The sequence below is a fragment of the Dunckerocampus dactyliophorus genome, chromosome 12 (genome assembly GCF_027744805.1).
Source record: "Dunckerocampus dactyliophorus isolate RoL2022-P2 chromosome 12, RoL_Ddac_1.1, whole genome shotgun sequence".
Lineage (NCBI taxonomy): Eukaryota > Metazoa > Chordata > Actinopteri > Syngnathiformes > Syngnathidae > Dunckerocampus > Dunckerocampus dactyliophorus.
Window position 1 is genome coordinate 2,095,892 of NC_072830.1, and position 18,469 is coordinate 2,114,360.

The 18,469-nt window shown below is 46.0% G+C and overlaps 1 protein-coding gene across 1 annotated transcript in view; it reads left to right on the forward strand.

The window, feature by feature from the left end:
- traf4a (tnf receptor-associated factor 4a) overlaps positions 1-16,685 on the forward strand; it is a 36,101-nt gene extending 19,416 nt beyond the window's left edge. Inside the window, exons 2-7 of the mRNA XM_054793363.1 lie at positions 8,032-8,083; positions 10,472-10,576; positions 11,765-11,926; positions 12,663-12,824; positions 13,214-13,369; positions 14,505-16,685. Coding sequence (XP_054649338.1) covers positions 8,032-8,083; positions 10,472-10,576; positions 11,765-11,926; positions 12,663-12,824; positions 13,214-13,369; positions 14,505-15,137 — 1,270 coding nt within the window. The 3' untranslated portion in view covers positions 15,138-16,685. The remainder of the gene's footprint in view (positions 1-8,031; positions 8,084-10,471; positions 10,577-11,764; positions 11,927-12,662; positions 12,825-13,213; positions 13,370-14,504) is intronic.
- Positions 16,686-18,469: the final 1,784 nt, after the last annotated feature.

Consider the following 18,469-nt stretch of genomic DNA (forward strand, 5'->3'; position numbering starts at 1 on the left):
GACCTCTAGACATGAAATAACACCCCTATAGTCACCTGTACACTCGTATTATCCAATATAGTAGATATAATCAGAGAAAATACGCCATTGAAGATAAAAATGAGGCTCATGCTCGTGTGTGTTTCAATAAATGTCTTCTGGTCGTGTTGAGTTGAGTTTAGGCTGGTGACGGCCACACCAGTAGCCCATGTTATTATGATGATGATGATGACTGTTATTATTATTATTATTATGTTATCATTGTGCCTGCTGTGACATAAATACAGTCAAACCTGTCTTAGCGGCCACCTTTATAGAATGGCCACCTGCCTATAGCGGCCACTGAAAAATCCCCTGCAGCACATTTACATGTTATAGACCCTGTGTATAGCAGTCACCTGTCCAACGCGGCCAGCGGCCACCCATTTTGTCTCCCTTGGTCAATATCTGACCGCATATAGTGGCCAAATTACCAACTCAAGTAGAAGCTTCATGCACGAAAAAGTTTTGTTTTTCAATCAATGACGCCCTCGTGTGTAGACTTTAATTACTGGGTCCTAGCTCAGTCACAATCATTCACAAGATCCACACAAACTGTCAGTTGTTCCACATAAAAAAGCCGTCTTCTTTTGAGCTTGCTATTTCCTGGTCAAACATGTAACTTTAAGAGCATTTGCACCAAAACATTACCGCAAAGTAGGCTGGGAACAGGACGTGCTCCCAGCGACGCTACAATACAATACAATACTGCCTGCACGCTAAAACCATGCTAGCATATGTTTTTAAAAAGCCAGCGGGAGCAAAACTGAGTTGGGTTGTACTTAATTGAAGTATTTTAGAATGTACTCACGTTATTTTTCATCAATCCTCATCCACAAATCCATCAAAGTCCTCATCTTCTGTATTCGACACAAACAAAGCCGTCTTCTTTTCCGTTCGCTACTAGTCTGTTAACTTGTCAGTGTTATTCAGCTCCGAAGCAAAGAAGGAAACTTCTCCTGTTGCTTCTGCCAACTTTATTTATTGAACGCGGCCACCAGACAGCAGCTCAGAACACACACACATCTCTCAGCATCGTCTCTCCTTCCTGCTTGCCCACAAGGCAAAGGTTAAACAAGCCCCACTACATAGCTGTCCAGCCAATGCCTGTAAGAAATGACACCGTTTATTTCCTGGTGTGCGCTGGTCAATACTGTAATGCCGCTTGTTGTGGGGAAGGAGAGACTCACGTCGCCGATGCACTTTAATGGCTTTATTAACAGCGGAGAACACTGCAGGACTTTACATCCACGCCAACATAAACACACTTCCCAACTCTCTCCAAACTCACAGCTAGCACTGAGCCTAGCTCTCCTGCTCGGGACGCCCACCGTCACTTCCCGTCACTTCCTGATGAACTAAAGCTGTAATGACACTCTGCCGTATAAAAAGTAAAATATAAAAAACAAGCATAAGACATTACTAGCACAGCTTTGTTCTGTGGGTCGTGGATAATAACAAGCCTAGTAGTGCTGTACAACTTTTATCCGCAGTCCCACAGTGCCCTCTACTGGTCAACATTAGTCCCACATTCAAACTGGACACCAACCTGTCTATAGAGGCCACCTGTCTATAGTGGCCACTTTTGCAGTCTCCCTCTCGTGGCCGCTATAGACAAGTTTGACTGTAATTCTAAAATAATAAAAGCCTGTCTGGTGATCTGTCTGGCACGTGTGACCAGTGACACCTAGTGGTCAGTGTAGACTACACTTCATTAATGTCTTGTGTTACCTTAAACTCTATTTGTATGTTAGTTCCTTTACAACATTTTTATGCTTGAAAATGCTTTAATTTAAAACAAAATAATAATAATTTTGGCCAAGAATATGTAACATTTGGTTAAATGTGCATTTTTCCGGACTAATAGGCCATAGCCAACCACGGGACAACAATCACTTCTGAATACATTTTAGAGCAACCGCGATAGAGTGAGGGAGCGATGTTCAAACCGCGATGGAGCGAGGGACGACATTCTGTCCATGTGAATGGACAGAATGGACGGACTGAAGGAATGTTGGATTTGTATGTGCAATATGTGACCGAATAGATGGATATCAGCAGGAAGTGAGTTCAAAAGTGCAATATCACTTAAAGACTAAAGACATGTACAGGAAGGGAATGGAGACCACGTGGAGACCAACGAGTGTCTCCTTGGCTACGGCCCCGTTAGAAGTACTGCATACGTCTAATAGTGACAACTGGCATGTGGACTCTGCAGGCCCCCCAGGCCTTTGGCAGGACTGCTCCCCCTCTTGTGAGATTAAAGCAGGGGGGATTTGTCCTTGTCACCGTCTGCCCATCCCTTAGCATACGCCGTGTGGCCGAGCCCCTCACTCTTGGCTGCCTCAATGGATTGCTCTTTTAATCTGGAAGAAGATTTTCAGTCCTTAGGAGGAATAAGGGCGGGACCAATTAGAAGAGGGTGGGAATCTAAGGGGTCCCAAGTAAAGATGGGCTTACATGTGGGCTGCATTTCACCTCTGGAGGGGCCGTCTGAAGTGGAGGTAATGATCACGCCTGCCCGAGGCCGTTAAACTTTAAAAGGGTGATTGCATTGCTGTGGCATCTTCAGGAACCTTTGTTTACAACTTCTGCATCTCACCCAGGAGGTTCATGAGTGAGGTCATGTGACATGGCGCGGTGTCGTATTAGGTTATATGTTCCATGAGCACGTCCTCATCCAGTCAGAATCAACCCATCCTGGGATGACGAATGACCCTGAACTGGACGCACAGTCCTACCTTTTGCTGCTAATGTACTGTCACAAAGAGACAACCATACAGGCCCCCCTGTTGAGAGTGTAGCAGCATTATCATCCGCCTCCCTCCAGCACGACTGCACGGCTGCAGGGTCGTCCACTGCGACCAGGGGAGGAATCGTGCTGACAGGCTGTGACGAGGCTCTTTTCGCCTGTCTTCCTCTCTGTGCGTCACTGTGCGGGGCCCGAGCTGGAACAGGGGGCCCTGCGGCTCTGTGCTGCCTGCATCACTGCTCTGTCCGGGGCGGGGGGGGGGGGGTCCTGTCGCTTCCTATCTCTTCTTGCTGCGTCCTTGTGGGACAGTCAGCGCTAGCTAAACTTCACATTTTTTGTGGACCAATTCGATGTAGCTTTATTTATATAATGACCACTTCTCTTCTATCCAAACAATACAAGGCTGTTTTGGTACACTTCTCATGTGTTGCAGTCAATTTCCGGTTCTTTGCTCTTCTTTACTCAACTTCCTGTTCTGTTTTGGGCATTCTTGAGACTTTTTTTTGTGAGTCTTGACATAACTGACTGGTCTACCGAATTTCACGTGGTGGTAGCTGTCAGTTATTCAGTGTTGAGGTAGAGCGCCGACGTCAGGTGACTAACACACACAGGTTCAAGACATGCTCAGTGTGTAACGTGCCTTGAGATAATGTCTGCTATCAATCGGCGCTCTATGCAGTCAAACTTCGATTTTCATATGCCCCAGCTTTTGTGTAATTCAGTTCTTTTGCTAAAATGTAGCCTCGTACATAAGGTTGGCCGTCGAGTCTCAAGCATCAATGAGAACCGCGACCAACATTACGATTCTCCCGGGATTGTTCAAATGTTAACACTTGGATTACTAGTTTTGATGCTCAGCCCGCCGACCGGAAGAAATAGCCACGAACACCAAGGAAGAAGAAGCCGGCGAGCATCAAGAAAGAAGAAGCGGCTGCCAAGTTTGGCCTTAACTTCATTAAAAAAGTCGGTCGTCTCAGTGCAACATTTGTACAACCTCCAGATTCATGGTGTAGGAATAACATGCTTGTCTTTGATGCTCTACGAGGGACTTCCTCTAAGCAGGCAGAATCACAGAAGTCGACATGTGTCTCGTTGCAATGTAACGGAGAGCTTAAGGGTTCCCGCTAAAGGACAGGAGCCACGGCTGCAAGATGCACGTTTATTCATGTACACAGCGCGTCTCTTAGCAAAAGTCCAGACACCTTCTTAACCCACACAACACACTTCCGGCCTTCACTATAAGAGGGCTTTGCACTACACCCTGTTTACGTGCTAACAAAATAAGAGTGTCATATAAAATATCTCACACTGACATTGAGGCAGCAAAGTATCGATTGTGAACATGGAAGCTCAAGACTGACTCATAGCTCACAGACAAACAAGTTTGATATTCTGCACACTGGTTCGTGCATGTTTCAAAAGACAACCCCTTCAGTAGCGGCCATTTTAGACCATTTTGACTAATCTTTCAAGGCGTACGGAATATTGTGTTCTGTTGTGAACCTACCAAACGGAAGATTCGACTCCCGTCTTTCATCAGAAAAAGACAGACCTGTGAGAAATTCATAGTAAAGCTGACAAAAAGTTCATATCAATAAAAAAAAAAAATCAGGGCGAAGTTCAGAGATTTCATCAACTCTGGTTAGCGTCCTCGTTTAAACCATGCAAACTTTTATGACCCTGCCTCTTAGAAGCATCAGAATCGAGAATCGTTAGGAACCGGAATCGAAATGAGGAATCTGAATCGTTCAGTTTCAAACGAAACCCTACTGGTACACCTTTCGTACAATATTGCACTTAACAACTAGACGGTTCACCCTGTGCTTTATCATTCTGCGAAATCAAGTAAACAAAGCGTTAGCTATAATTATTCTCCATTAAATACACTTTTTGGTTGTCTGGAACGGATTTATTGGATTTACATACACATTAATAATGAAAACTGAGGTTCCGGTGTAAATACATTTGATTGGGCTTGATATAAACAGCGTAGTGAGCGTAGGCATGTGGAGGAGTTTGGTGCATCATGAGAGATCCCCTGGTCAGTCTGGGCCGATGGCTGCATAACTAAAGAATGATTGAGGACAACCAGCGCTAACTACAGGCTGCATCAAAAAGAGAGTCTGCTCTTAAGTAGACAGCTGAGAGAAGCCAGCTAGCTGAAGGCTTTTTGTAGATTCCGAGCAGCACAAAGTAAATAATTTCACAGCACACATGAGATGCTGAATGGACTCTCCTGTATCCTCTAATCAATTGACCCTCTTTTACAGCTTGTTAATTGGTCGCCGGCTCCCTGCTGACACAGTGACCTTAATGGAGGAGAATTACAGCTGTCTCGTCATGCATTAACCTCCCCCACCGCACCCCTCCCACGGCCCGCAGCTGCTGGAGGGACGTGGGGGTGAAGTACACTCTGGTCACATGTTCAGGTGGCGTTGCAGCCAACAGAATCAGAAGAGTGCAAACACTGTGCCGTTTGCGGCTTAATTAGCTCCAACGTAATTATGCACGGCAGCCAGAGTGGATTCTTTGCACAGAAGGCCACATGACGCTTTGGGCTGTTGGCCTCGGAGCTTTCAGATGCTTTTATTTCCACGAGAAAAACACACACAACAACAGCCAGTGTGTTAGACCCTAAAGAGAGTCAGACTGGCACTGTTAGAGGGGTATTCATTTAATTTCTCGCTGCAGTTTGTGCTGCGTCACGCTGAAAGCTGTTCTGTTCCCCGTGTAGCTAAATAAGGCTAAAAGCAGTGCACTTCTACACCACCAGTGTCAATCAAAAGTGGGCATTTTCCTTGTAAAAGTAGCTCTGGTATTGTATTGTATACCTAATGATAATCATAGGAAAGCCTCACAACAAACTCATTTTTTATATTGTAAAAAAGTACACCCCTTTTTCCATTCTTAGGTTTTATCTGACAAAAATAATCATTCCAAGTCTTGAAATGAGGTAAATACAAGCTGGGATGAACACCACTGGACACGTTCCAGCCTATCGTTAAGTGAATGCTAAATGCTAAAGCAGTGTGTGTAAACAAGGAAGCAGACCATACGGTGTCATAGCAACTTTAGCACTTTTCTGTATGACGTCATCATTCTGGCATCAATTTCAATGTGTATTACTCCAGAAGAAAAGACAAAAGCTGTTAATAACCTTTGTCTGTCTGGGCCAGATGACGGCACGGTGAATATTTCATGATGGGGGAGAGGGGGCTTCCCTAATCATCTGTGGCACCTGACTAATCTTGGTCTAAAACAGCCTATTAGGAGTTCCCTACGGGACTTCACTTATACTACTGTATGCCTCACTCGGTTTTTGTGTATTAAACAAGCAGCCCCAACCTTTGTGAGCCTACGGACCAGCTCTTGTTCTCTCAAACTCCCTGACGGACGGGGTGGTGCACGGGCACATCGTATAGTAATCTAATACAGTAATGTAAAGCTATTGTGCTCTTGTCATTTACCCATGCATTAAACAAAGAAAAGCACAAAATGAACACTGACTCACCATCGCTGCGAGCTTAGAGTTTGTTTTCCAGAGACAAGATGATAATAGCGCAGTTTGATATGTGTGTGGGTGATGGGCACGTCGTGTTTTACAAATGCCAGTTTGGAAAGTTGTGGGTAATTCATTTTTATTTTAAATCAAAAAGACCAAACAACCAATTTTTTGGTTTGGTTTGGGTCATGAGCATGGACACGACGGGAGACGTGATGTGACGTCAGTATTTCACTTAATAGACTTGTCCATTTGCCCGGTACTGTGTTGTTCTGCAAAATCAAGTGGCCAAACGAAGCACCCTGCTAAATAACCCGCCTTGGGGCCAAACAAATTTCCGAGTGCCAGCAATTTGATAAAGATGGTGAGACACACTACTCAAATTCGATATCGCCAGGATGTACGGGAAGTCTGCATGAACAATGCCTTTCATCCATTGCTCATTTCTAATTAGTTTGCATCGTTTTCGGCATGTAAAAGTATAATTATTCTCTATAAAATGTATTTTTAGGTAATATTTTTGTGTCAGGAATGCACTGACGTCATTTCCTTTGGGGAAAAATCACGTTGGACCATTTTGGAACTAATTAACTCATTCAACACCAAAGACGTATTTATATTATTTTAAGGTTTTTTGCACGAGAGGCAAAAAGAGGTGATGACGCAACTACACCCGAATAGATGTCACTTTTAGAGCAGTTTTAGGCCATAAAAACGGCCACAAGGTGGCAACGACACAGCCACAAACACAGGTTCAACGTTACCACCCCACTCCCACATCATTCCCACAAGCCCACACAAAGCACATAGCATAGTACCAGCCACAGCAATAATGTCAACATTAATACCAGTATTCGTAGTAATGGCGGTGCTATATAATAACAGCAATAAGATAGCACACTATGACGACACCGTCCACAGGACAGCAAATGCACTAATATACAAACATCTGCCACACTTCATAACATGTAATGGGTTGACACACTCGACAGCAAGGAGGAAGTGGAAGAGCGTGGAGGAGTGTAGGGTGCAGAAGGCTGCGCATTGTAGAGAAATTTTACGTATGCACGCACATGCACACACGCAGATTAGTTCCAAATGTGAAAATTGTAAATAGTTGGTGTTATAGTTGTAAATAAATTGTTATTTTGATGTAAAACAAGCCTTTTTTGTGTAGTTTATGTTGTGGTATAGTTCTTTAGATATTTGAGCTGTCGCAAAAGCAAACAATTTGTGTCAAAGTGAAAGTTATGCTTGAAATGTATTTTTCACAAAAAGCTGCTTTTCTCCCTTTTCGAGTTGGGAACTGTCATTTTCCTAAAATGTACCCATGTTCTACTGCTGATTACTAAAGAATGGAAAAGAGGTAGAATTTTCTCTGTGCCTTGAAAGATCAAAATAGTCCAAAATGGCCGCTGCTGAAGGGGCTGTCTTTTGGAAAATGGCTGGGACTGAATGAGTGAAGGACGAAAACCGAGGTTCTGTTGAACATTGCTCCGTATGTCGTGTGCATGTGTGTCCGCTGAAAGGTTAAACAGGCCATGAGGCTCAAAGTTCAGCTTTGATTGAAGGCAGCGTTCACGTGAGCCGGTGTTTGCACGTGACAATCGGTGCTGACTCACACCGACTCCCTGAGATGGGAAGACGACTAAAAGCAGCGCAGGCTTCGCTTGTTTGGATTGTCAACAAAGTTCCTTTTCTCCTCAGTCTTTGGGCTGTTCAAATGGAACTAAAATCAATTCCTGTCTTCTTGTTGCAGTGAGGGCGTCTTCAAGTGTCCAGAAGACCAGCTGCCTTTGGATTATGCAAAGGTAGGACGATATCATACATCCCACTTTATTAAGCACACCTGCACGTTCCAAACGTGGGACAAATGTGTCTTAGTTTTATTGCCTCGCAAGCGCACAAAGCCTTGTTATTTAGTGTCATGTTTTATGGTGAGATTAAAGCACAGTACGAGTATGTTTCACTTAACAGGTGCAGCAATCATGGGATTGACGTGTCATGGAGTGTAAAATGATATCTGAAGCGGTATCAGATGCTCAGTATTTGGACAATGATAGACTAGTTTCTATACCTTTGCTGTTAAACCACCACCACAGACGTGTACTATAACACTTCAGAGCCCCTGGAAATGAAAACCTCATGAACTATAGCCACTTGTGCCTGGGGGTGGAGGTCCTGTAGTCTTTAACTTGACAAGTTGGAGTGAAGTGCGAGAGTGCACAGCAGCGATAAGCGCTCATTGTGAACTAACTGTGCATGACGGACTTTTGTCCACTCGGCAAATAAACCTTGTCGCTGAGTTTGGACTGCGGTTCCTGCTCCAGTAGGGACCCCCTCATGGGAAGGTGGTTACACTTTTTGTCAATTGTAGTCACCTGCAAAAGACCCTTTTATGCTGGTGGGGATGGCTACGGGATGATGTAGCCATCTTCTCCTTAGCAGTCTCGAAGCTGCGAAGGCCTTCATTCAAGCTATTAAAAAAGTCAATATCACACCCCCCTCCCCCCATGCCTCTGCAGGTTCCAAAAGCAGTCCTTCACTTGGCTCTTTGTCTTTGCCCCCCCCCCCCCCCCCCCCCCCCCCCCCCCCCGTCTTCCAAAAAGGAATGTGAGCATGTCAGCAACATTTAGTCTGCTACCACTGCACTTTGTTCAATTAGACTTTATTGCGGGTGTTTTTTGTTTTTTGACGTTACAAGGTAACTCAAGGAGCGCACATCGTTAAACATTTCTATATACTGTATATAAACACATATTTCAATATTTTATGGAGGGTTTTTTTGGAATATTTGTTTTCCTATTTTTTTTCCTCAAAAAGATCCCAGATGTGTTTCCATGTGGTCAAGCTGGATCGTACCTCCATAAAACTTTTTCTGACTCTGCATACAAATGATAAATATGGTCACCAAAAAAACTGTTATGTTTAAAAGTCAGGCAGTATTATACAGTAAATATGTAAATAATTATGTTTCCTACACGGATATAGGATTTATTTTCACTCTCCAATGCATTTTATTACACATTGTTCCATCCCTCCATTTTCTATGCCGCTTATCGACAGCAGGGTCACGCGGGTATGCTGGAGCCTATCCCAGCTGACTTTGGGCGGGGGTCAGGGTGCACCCTGGACTGATGGCCAGCCACATATACACAAACAACCACTCACACTCACAATTGTACCGATGGACAATTTAGAGTCTCCAGTTAAGTTTTTTTGGAATGTGGGAGGAAACTGGAGCACCTCACACACGCACGGGGAGCACAGGGGAGAGATGCCCAAACGGAGATTCGAAGCCAGATCTTCCCGATCTCCTGACTGTGTGGCCCACATGCTAACCACTAGGCCACCATCCTGTACTTATTTATTACTGAACAAAGTTTCTTTTACTCCTTTATTTCAGTATTCATTGATTTATATTCCTGGAAAAGCTGCATACAATCTTTATTAATTCTACTGCGATGCATCTTTACATCATTTTTCTTTTATTGCTAAAAAAAAAACATAAACTGGTACATATGAACACAGAAAGTGAACAAATTGTTAGTAATCGTTGTGACATGGAGGCGGGGCTCTGCTTCTTCCTACTCCTGTTTGGACATGATGCACTGTGTTACCCTGCATGCATGTTCAAAATAAACGGGGTACACTGTGGTCATCTCCGACCACGTACTGGGTCACCATATGATGGCATCCATGTCTAATGAGTGAATTTCAAATGGAAAAGGAACACTGTCCCTTGCCTAGCATTCTAATAAAAACGGCAACTAAATAATTAAAGAGTCTGGTCTGTCAAGCGGCGTCTCGTGAGTACTAAAACATGAGCTTACTGTTTGTCTAGAGGGTCCGTTGTGACATTTTGAGGAAGTGGATTTTCTCGTTTGACCGGCTCCAGTGTCAGCGGGGTGGGGGTGGGGGGACAGAGAGGCGAGCTCAGTGCGATGGCACATTGTTGCGAAGGAAGGATTTGGGGCAGCAAAGTGGCTCGGTGCAGCCATCGCAATTGTTTTGGCAGACTGTCACAAGTTGGTGAGGGATGGATGTGTCCTAATTTCTCCCCGCACATGCCCCCAATACTTGAAGTCGACAACAAATACTACATATGAGTGTGTACTATGTGCCAGTGGTGGTGGAAGTCAACGTCATATCAACCGTCACTGTTTAACCACTCAGCTAACTCGACTTGTGTTGTTCAGATCTACCCGGACCCTGAGCTGGAGCAGCAGATCCTGGCGCTCCCGATCCGCTGCATCCACAGCGAAGAGGGCTGCCGCTGGACTGGACAGATGAAGCAGCTGCAAGTGAGCTTTTTTAACGTTTGCCTTAACCGTTCTTATTTCCCCTGAGGTGCGTCTTTTCTACTGTACGGCATGGCTCCGCTGGCTCGGTAAATGCAGGTACCAAACGGTGCTGTGTCTTGTACGTCGTCAGCAGGGGGCCCCGAGGGTGCCACGTTGATTACATAAGACGTCAAGAATACAGTGGATTCCATCCTAGTCGCTCTTCATTACCTGCGTATTTGCTGATTTAAAAAAATCCAAAATAGAATTTTATTCATTTATCCATTTTCTTTCCAAACTAGGCCGTTTTTTTTAAACAAGCAGAGAACACATCTCATAGATAATAACGTCACAATAATCCAGCATATGTGCACGTAACGACAGAAGCGCCCCCCATGGCTAAAGCAGCACTAGCTGGAGCTTTCTGACAATTGGGCCTCAAAACTTCAAGTGGCGAAGTGTACGCAAGTTAACATGTGATCATAAGTCGTTGGTGGAATTACATCAGGCAAGCAGTGTGGATTATTGGAGGAACGCTGAGCTCAGTTTACGGGACGAGACGATGCACGATATTGGCTCGACCAGATGGGATTTTAACTTTCATTTTTTTTAAAAGTACAATTAAAAAATATATGACAACATATTGCAATCTTCTGCACTGTGTGTGTATATGCTGGCGGCCCTGCCTCCACCCACCGAGACAGAGAGACTGTATGACTGAGTAGAGGGCTCACTCCATTCATGCTGTTGTTCTATGGAAGAAACGCGCTAAAGGGCTGAAACCCGGGGAACCCTCTTTCTGCCTGTTTGGAGGCGGGCGACGAGGAAAACAAAGACACGCATGCACATGGCGATATATTGAGGCTGGCAAAATGAGCAAGTTTATTTTCCTTTATTGTGTGATTAATTTATTTTTTATTTTTATGATAACTCAAAACATTTGTTTTCTGGACGAGAAAGCTTGTCTCGTTTTAATCTCGCAGGATCTTGTGACAAGTGCGTGAGGCGTGTTTAGGGCTTCGTGTCAAAAACAGGCATTTGTGCGTGTGGTTTTTCGCTTGTTGTGGTGATCATCAGTACTCCACAGTCCTCGCTTTTGTCTCCTCAACACTTGAGGAGACCCTCATTCTCCTCAGTTTTGTTTGTTAGCATGATGCCTCTTTTTTCAGGTTCTTAGCTAACGACAAGCGTCTCTGTTCCCTCCCACAGGGTCACTTCTCCACCTGCGCCTTCAACGTCATCCCCTGCCCCAACCGCTGCTCCGTCAAGTTGACGCGCCGCGACCTGCCCGACCACCTGCAGCACGACTGCCCCAAGCGCAAAGTCAAGTGCGAGTTCTGCGGCAGCGAGTTCACGGGCGAGGCCTACGAGGTAAACTTGTTTCGGTTTCCTTCTCCGTGTCTTGTTACACCTCGTCCACGTAAACACGCCGACACGTGGTGTGCCTCGATGAAAAGGCCGCTTTGTGAGGGACGCGGCAGGAAGGCGTGTCCGATGCAGCGCATGTTGGCAGAAGGAAAGCAGGCTCTGACTGAGTCTTTCATTGCCCACCTTGCCACACAGGATTGTGTTGTTACGTAAAACATAACCAGAGCAGCATAGATGGACTCATGAATAAACAACATATGTTCCCTTTTAGCGCAAGACGACAGCAAGGCGTGAGTCAGGCTCATTGGGTGAAGCAGCTGACCAATCAGTAGAGAGGGGGAGGGGTGCTATAATGTACTGTGATGTACCGTTACTGGACGCAACATATCCTGCACATACACGATGTTTGGATTCAATATGGTGGATGTAAAACGGCACCGCATCATCCTTACCGCGCCCAGGAACTCCTGTAATCAATTCAACGGCAAGTTTCCTTCGGCCGCCGGGTGCGCGTTCTACGATTTTGTTTTTTTCAATGAACGTTGCTATTAATGCTGACTGAGCAGTTTGTGCTTGACTGCTATTACAACATTGGTTCTGTTGCAGAAATATACCTCTTAATAAAGAGAGCCACGTTTGCCTTTCCACTTTCTCGTGCGCTCCAAATCTTTACTCAAGTTCAGAAATGAATAAGATGCATGGCGTGTGTGACACAGTCGTTCTTGTCTTTCTCATGCAGAACCACCAGGGTGTGTGTCCCCAGGAGAGTGTGTACTGCGAGAACAAATGCGGGGCGCGGATGATGCGTCGTCTGCTGTCCCAGCACAGCATGGCGGAGTGTCCCAAACGAACGCAGCCATGCAAGTACTGTGGAAAGGAGTTTGTCTTCGACACCATCCAGGTTGGTTTGCACACACACACACACACACACACACACACACACACACACACACACACATGCACACACGCACAATTGCTCCAGATTTCCACGATACTTCGCTGCATTCCCTAGGATGTGTGACATGAAAAGGCGTTTCTCCTTTGAGGACAAGTGTTTTGTCGCTGCCATCCATCTTTAATGTGTCTGATAGAGGATGCCGCCTTTCACCACGAGCCAACACTGTGGCAGCTGTTGTTTGGTTCCCTGCCTCGTACGCACATGCGGCGGCCTCAGGCTAGCGAGACAGGCCACATCCCCCTCCGCTTGCATATTAGTAATCAGTCCTGGACAGGAACCAACTACGCTTGGAGTCCTGTATTAAAAGGAACCCTCTGAATGCCTTTGCACAGAATCACCAGTACCACTGCCCCCGGTTCCCTGTCCAGTGCCCAAACCAGTGCGGCACTCCCAACATTGCCCGAGAAGACCTGGCCAACCACGTGAAGGACAACTGTGGCAGTGCGCTGGTTCTCTGTCCCTTCAAAGATGCTGGCTGCAAACACAGAGTAAGTCTCCTCCATGTGCAATCATCCACAGCAGCGTTAGCTACAGTCCGCCTCGTCGCAGTCAGCAGCGCTCACACTTTTTCAGCCTGCTAGCTACTTTTATCATGAGCCCGTCCCAAAGACGTACCTCCTACTACAAACACAGGAATACTCTATATATGTTTACCGTATTCATTTACGTATGTTGTACATGTATATCAGGGCCGATCGCGTAAACGTCACTTTGTAGATGTCATATGATTCGCTCTTGCTCCCCCGCGGTGTTTCAGGCGACACACGGAGAAGCAGCTTTCGTCTTTATTATTCTGATTACGGAAAAACTAACTCAGCGCCAAGATGCCAAAGGTTCGCTTGTAGCAGCTAGTTAGGCAGAAAAAACATGCATTGTTTGATGGCTTTGCTTGGCGTCCTGAACTCCACTACAGAAATCAGTGTTTTCTACACGCCCGCTTCTTCAACTGTTATTTCACGATGAAATGGAAAATGCGCTCATTGCTCAAACCTTTTGAATATGTTGCCTTGACTTCGGCCGCATTGTCGCTTGCGTAACCATTTTCAATTCTTGTATATCAGTAATGTTTGATAGCAAATGCTAACTGGACGTAACACATGAACTGTGTGTGCTAACGAACGTTACGTAGCTAATTTGACAGACATATTACCAGTACTCAGGTCATGTACTCAACTCTTGAGGCATTATGTAAATGATCTTTATTGCCGTATTGAGTGTAATTAACTCCCTCGATGCCTTGGCTGTGGCTTGAAATGCTGTCCGTGAAAATGATGAACAGAACGGGCGACAAAGGCCAGCCTTGGCGGAGGCCAGCGTTCACCGGAAAGCGGCTGGACTTTCTGCTGGCAATGCGGAGCAGGCTCCTGCTCTGGTTGTACCAGGACCGAAGGGCACGTTGTACCTTCTAGTAATCCCGGTAATGCTGATCGCTGGCGTTTTATATTTGACAAGTCTTTAATTACATTCCGTTATGTTCCACCCCAATCCTGCAGGTGGCAGTAACAACCATTATCCTTCCACAATAACCAACACGTTGCTTCCCTGGTCCTAGTGTGTGCTTGGAATTCATTCTTTCATGAGATTATGGACTCATTTTTAAACTGTGACTAATCTGTGGTACAGTGCCCCAAACTGGCCATCGGGCGTCACCTGGAGGACACCACAAAGTCTCACCTGACCATGATGTGCAACCTGGTGGGGCGCCAGCGGCAGGAGATCTTGGAGCTTCGGCGGGAGATGGAGGAGCTCTCCGTCAGCCACGACGGCGTCCTCATCTGGAAGCTCAACGACTACTCACGCAAGCTCCAAGAAGCCAAGCTGCGGAGCAACCACGAGTTCTTCAGCCCGCCCTTCTACACGCACCGCTACGGATACAAGCTGCAGGTGTCGGCCTTCCTGAACGGCAACGGCAGCGGCGAGGGCTCCCACCTGTCCGTCTACATCCGCGTGCTGCCCGGGGAGTACGACAACCTGCTGGAGTGGCCCTTCTCCTACAAGGTGACTTTCTCCATCCTGGACCAGAGCGACCCGTCGCTGTCCAAACCGCAGCATATCACCGAGACCTTCAACCCTGACCCCAACTGGAAGAACTTCCAGAAGCCCTGCAGCACCCGCAACTCGCTGGACGAGAGCACCCTGGGCTTCGGCTACCCCAAGTTCATCTCCCATGAGGAGATCAAGAAGAGGAACTACATCCGTGACAACTGCATTTTCATCAAGGCTTCCATAGAGATTCCCCAGAAGATCATGGCTTGAGATGTTCACGAAGAAGAACTGACTCTTAATCTGGAACACTTCGACAACCCTTTAGATACTTCCTACCTGAGTGTCTCATGAGACCTCCATGTATGACAGAGGAGAACACGTCTGGTCTGCAGAGCTGTTCCTCCAAACCCTCACGCAGTCTGCAAGAAAACGCCTTGGAAATCAAACAGTGCCTCGAGTTTAAAGTCGTATTTTTGTTGTTTTGGTTTGTGATCTGCACGCACGTGCAGGGAAAGATGGTATGGACCAGGGAGGTCCAGCACTTGGAGAAACCTTGCATGGAACTAAGAAGGGTGGGCAGCAGATCTGGAGCCCAACTGCCTCGTGTTTACACACGCTTATCCCGCCAGACTGAACACACTTGCAGGCGCAGCTTGATCCACTTTTCACCCGTTTATGCAAAACAAAATAACGTGCGGACTTTAAGAGATCTGCTCACCAGGACCTGTTTCAAGGTAGCTGGACCGTCTCCAAACTCATCCCCGTCTTGTCCCTATGAGGGTCTGCGTCTGTTGTGGTTCCACCGTTGGTCTTCAGGGTTGTTCGGCGGTTTCTTTCCCCGCACGTGAACACGGTAGTTGAAGACCTCAGCTCCAAAGAACTGTGGTTGGGGGGACGAAGCGATTCCGAACAAACCGGGGAGGACAGACCAACAAGTGATCTCTCGTTGGTTTCTCTGGTTGTTGCGGTTCTTTTGAAACCGAGACCGCCTCTTGTCTCGGTCCGGTTCCAAATGAGCGCTGGCGAACGATTCAACCTCGAATCCCTCCAACCAGCAAACGAACAAGTCCGGCAAGACCACTGCCTTACCCGCGCTTAGCGGTTAGCATGCGGTCTTCTGAAGAAGTGGAACGAGCTCTATTATCCATACGATCACGTTTTCCACTACCGTAGCTCCTAGTGCGCACCCCCATAACCTCCTTCTTGTTTACATTCTTGCGACCGATCAGAGAAGAGCGCAACCTCGCCCGTTCTATCGCGATGCGTCGGCGTTTCACCGCGTCCAAAGGAACCGAAGCGGGGCGGCACGGATCAAGTAGGCAAAGTGCGACCCGTTGGATGAAACCTGCATTTCATAAAAGTGAAGGAAAAGCCATGTGGCCTTTTTATACATCTGATCTTGCATGAGACTTGGAGTGGGGGGGGGCAAACACACGCATGCTTCATGTGCTAACATGTGGACCACATTTTGTACTGTAATCTATTCTCTTAAACCCCCCACTCCCGTCCCCACCCTTCCTTGACGACTACTTTATCCACCCCCCCTTTTTTGGAGAGTTTTAGGAATAGTTTTTTATTTTAGTTTTACACACAATGTGAACGCTAATGTGGCTCCTCATAGCTGTTACGTAAGACGACGTGTTGACCGTGTGTTGTTCCCCAGACGGATCCGGGGCTCCCGCCCGTCTCCATCACAGCGCCCCCTAATGGGTGGAGGACTGGTATGTACATGACACTCACTGTGGGTGCGAATACTAATGTAAAAACAACGCAGAAGCACATTCTGTCCTTTTCTTACTTCATAGAAAACTCCCTGATTCCTTCTCATGAAACCAGCTGATATTTTACAGTCATTTAAAAAAGTGACAAGACTTTTGTATGATTCTGTATTTTTTAAAAAACACAAAATCCTTTGCTTTTTTCCCTTTTTTTTACAAACACTTGTCAGTTGGAGAGTCGGTGTTGACTTGATCGATGTCGGCCGTGTGGAAATTCTCTTTGTCCGTGCGTCTCACGTGTTCGAGCCTCACATACTTTGTCTGTATTATTTCCTCTTTTAAAAACAACAACAACAAAAAAAGTATTTATTTTTAAGAAGCCGTCACGAGTTTACACAGACGGCGTGGACATTTTAATGTGTCGTTTGATGAGTGCTTGTTCATTTCTTAATTGAAATAAAATACCATATACTGTGTTTTAACTCGCAGTCTTGCATCGTTTTTCTTTTTTGGTGTTTTTTGTACCTGCTCTTCCTTCTTCCCCAACATGCTGCGGCATATGTGGACCAGCTTGGCTCCGCAGGCGAGAGACTTCCCAAAATTCCTCAAAGGATGAGTCAAAGTGCAGCAATCCTCCCCACAATTCAACATGACTCCACCTACGTTGTGCCCACATGTCGTACGGCCACGACTCTGATGTGTAATTAGACTCGGTCACAAGGAAGGAGCGCCACGTGACGCGCTCCGACCGAGAGGACTTTTCACGTCTTCTGAAAGAAAACACTCGTTGTAGATAACGGATTGAAGTGTTCATAAGGAAAAGAAGTGTGATGATAACCAAAGAAGCATAGAAAATTATCTCGGCTCAGTGCGATATAAGCAAAACAATTTACTCCGGGTTTTATTTTACTTTTATTTTTGTTTGATTTATCCAGCGGTTAACTTATTTTTACACTTACAATTTACTTTATGTTATGTCCCTATTCTATTTTATTATTTAAATATTTACAATATTTAAAAAACATTTTATCATTTCATTCAATTGATTTCTTTTGGTTGAAAAGGACAAAGAAGGTCTCCTTCCTTCCTTTCACACTTCAGGCTGCGTGCAAAGGCGGACCGGATTTATGGAAGCGAAGGAATCTCATTTTCATTTCAGGATGGGTCTCAGTCCCGCCTGTTGTGTTCTCATCGTGGCGGCGGAAACGAGCCGGACGCCAGCTCCGCTTTGAAGCTTCGCCAGGAGTTTGCATTAGTTTGGGCGCAGGAGGATTTAGTGGTGGGGAGCGAGGGAGAGGAAAGTGAGCTTTGGACTGTCAGTGTCCGTGAGAGATCCCTTTAAGAGGACATTTCCCACTTAGCTTGGCTTCAAGTCGTCTTGAAAACGTATCATTTCTCTCCGCCTTCAAATGACAAGAACATGTGTTTGAGACCAGAACACAACGGCTCGTTGGGTCTGCTTCACTTCCTTCTACAAGCTTTGGCAAATCTTTCCAGGACAATCCACCTCTGTGAACGCTTTTCCTGGCGTGGGGGTGCACAAACAGCATCCCAGTGACTGTAAATCTGTAAATAGTAACCGTTAATGACATGTTTGCGTGCAGTCACGTGGCGCCCGCCCTGTGGACTCACTCGCATACACACCAGCACCACGCAACTTTACCACACTTTAAAATCTCACAAAACTCTTGAAGAGTGCACGACATGAGTTCAGAGAGCATCAAAGGATTCATCAAGGAGACAGCAAATAAAGGAGACACCATCAAGGGTTTTGTTTTCTACAGGTGTTAGGCCGCACTTTAGTCCGCCCCGGGGGCCATTTGCAGCCCACGACTGTTTTTTTATTGGCTCGTGCTACATTCTAACATAAATATAATTCATTTT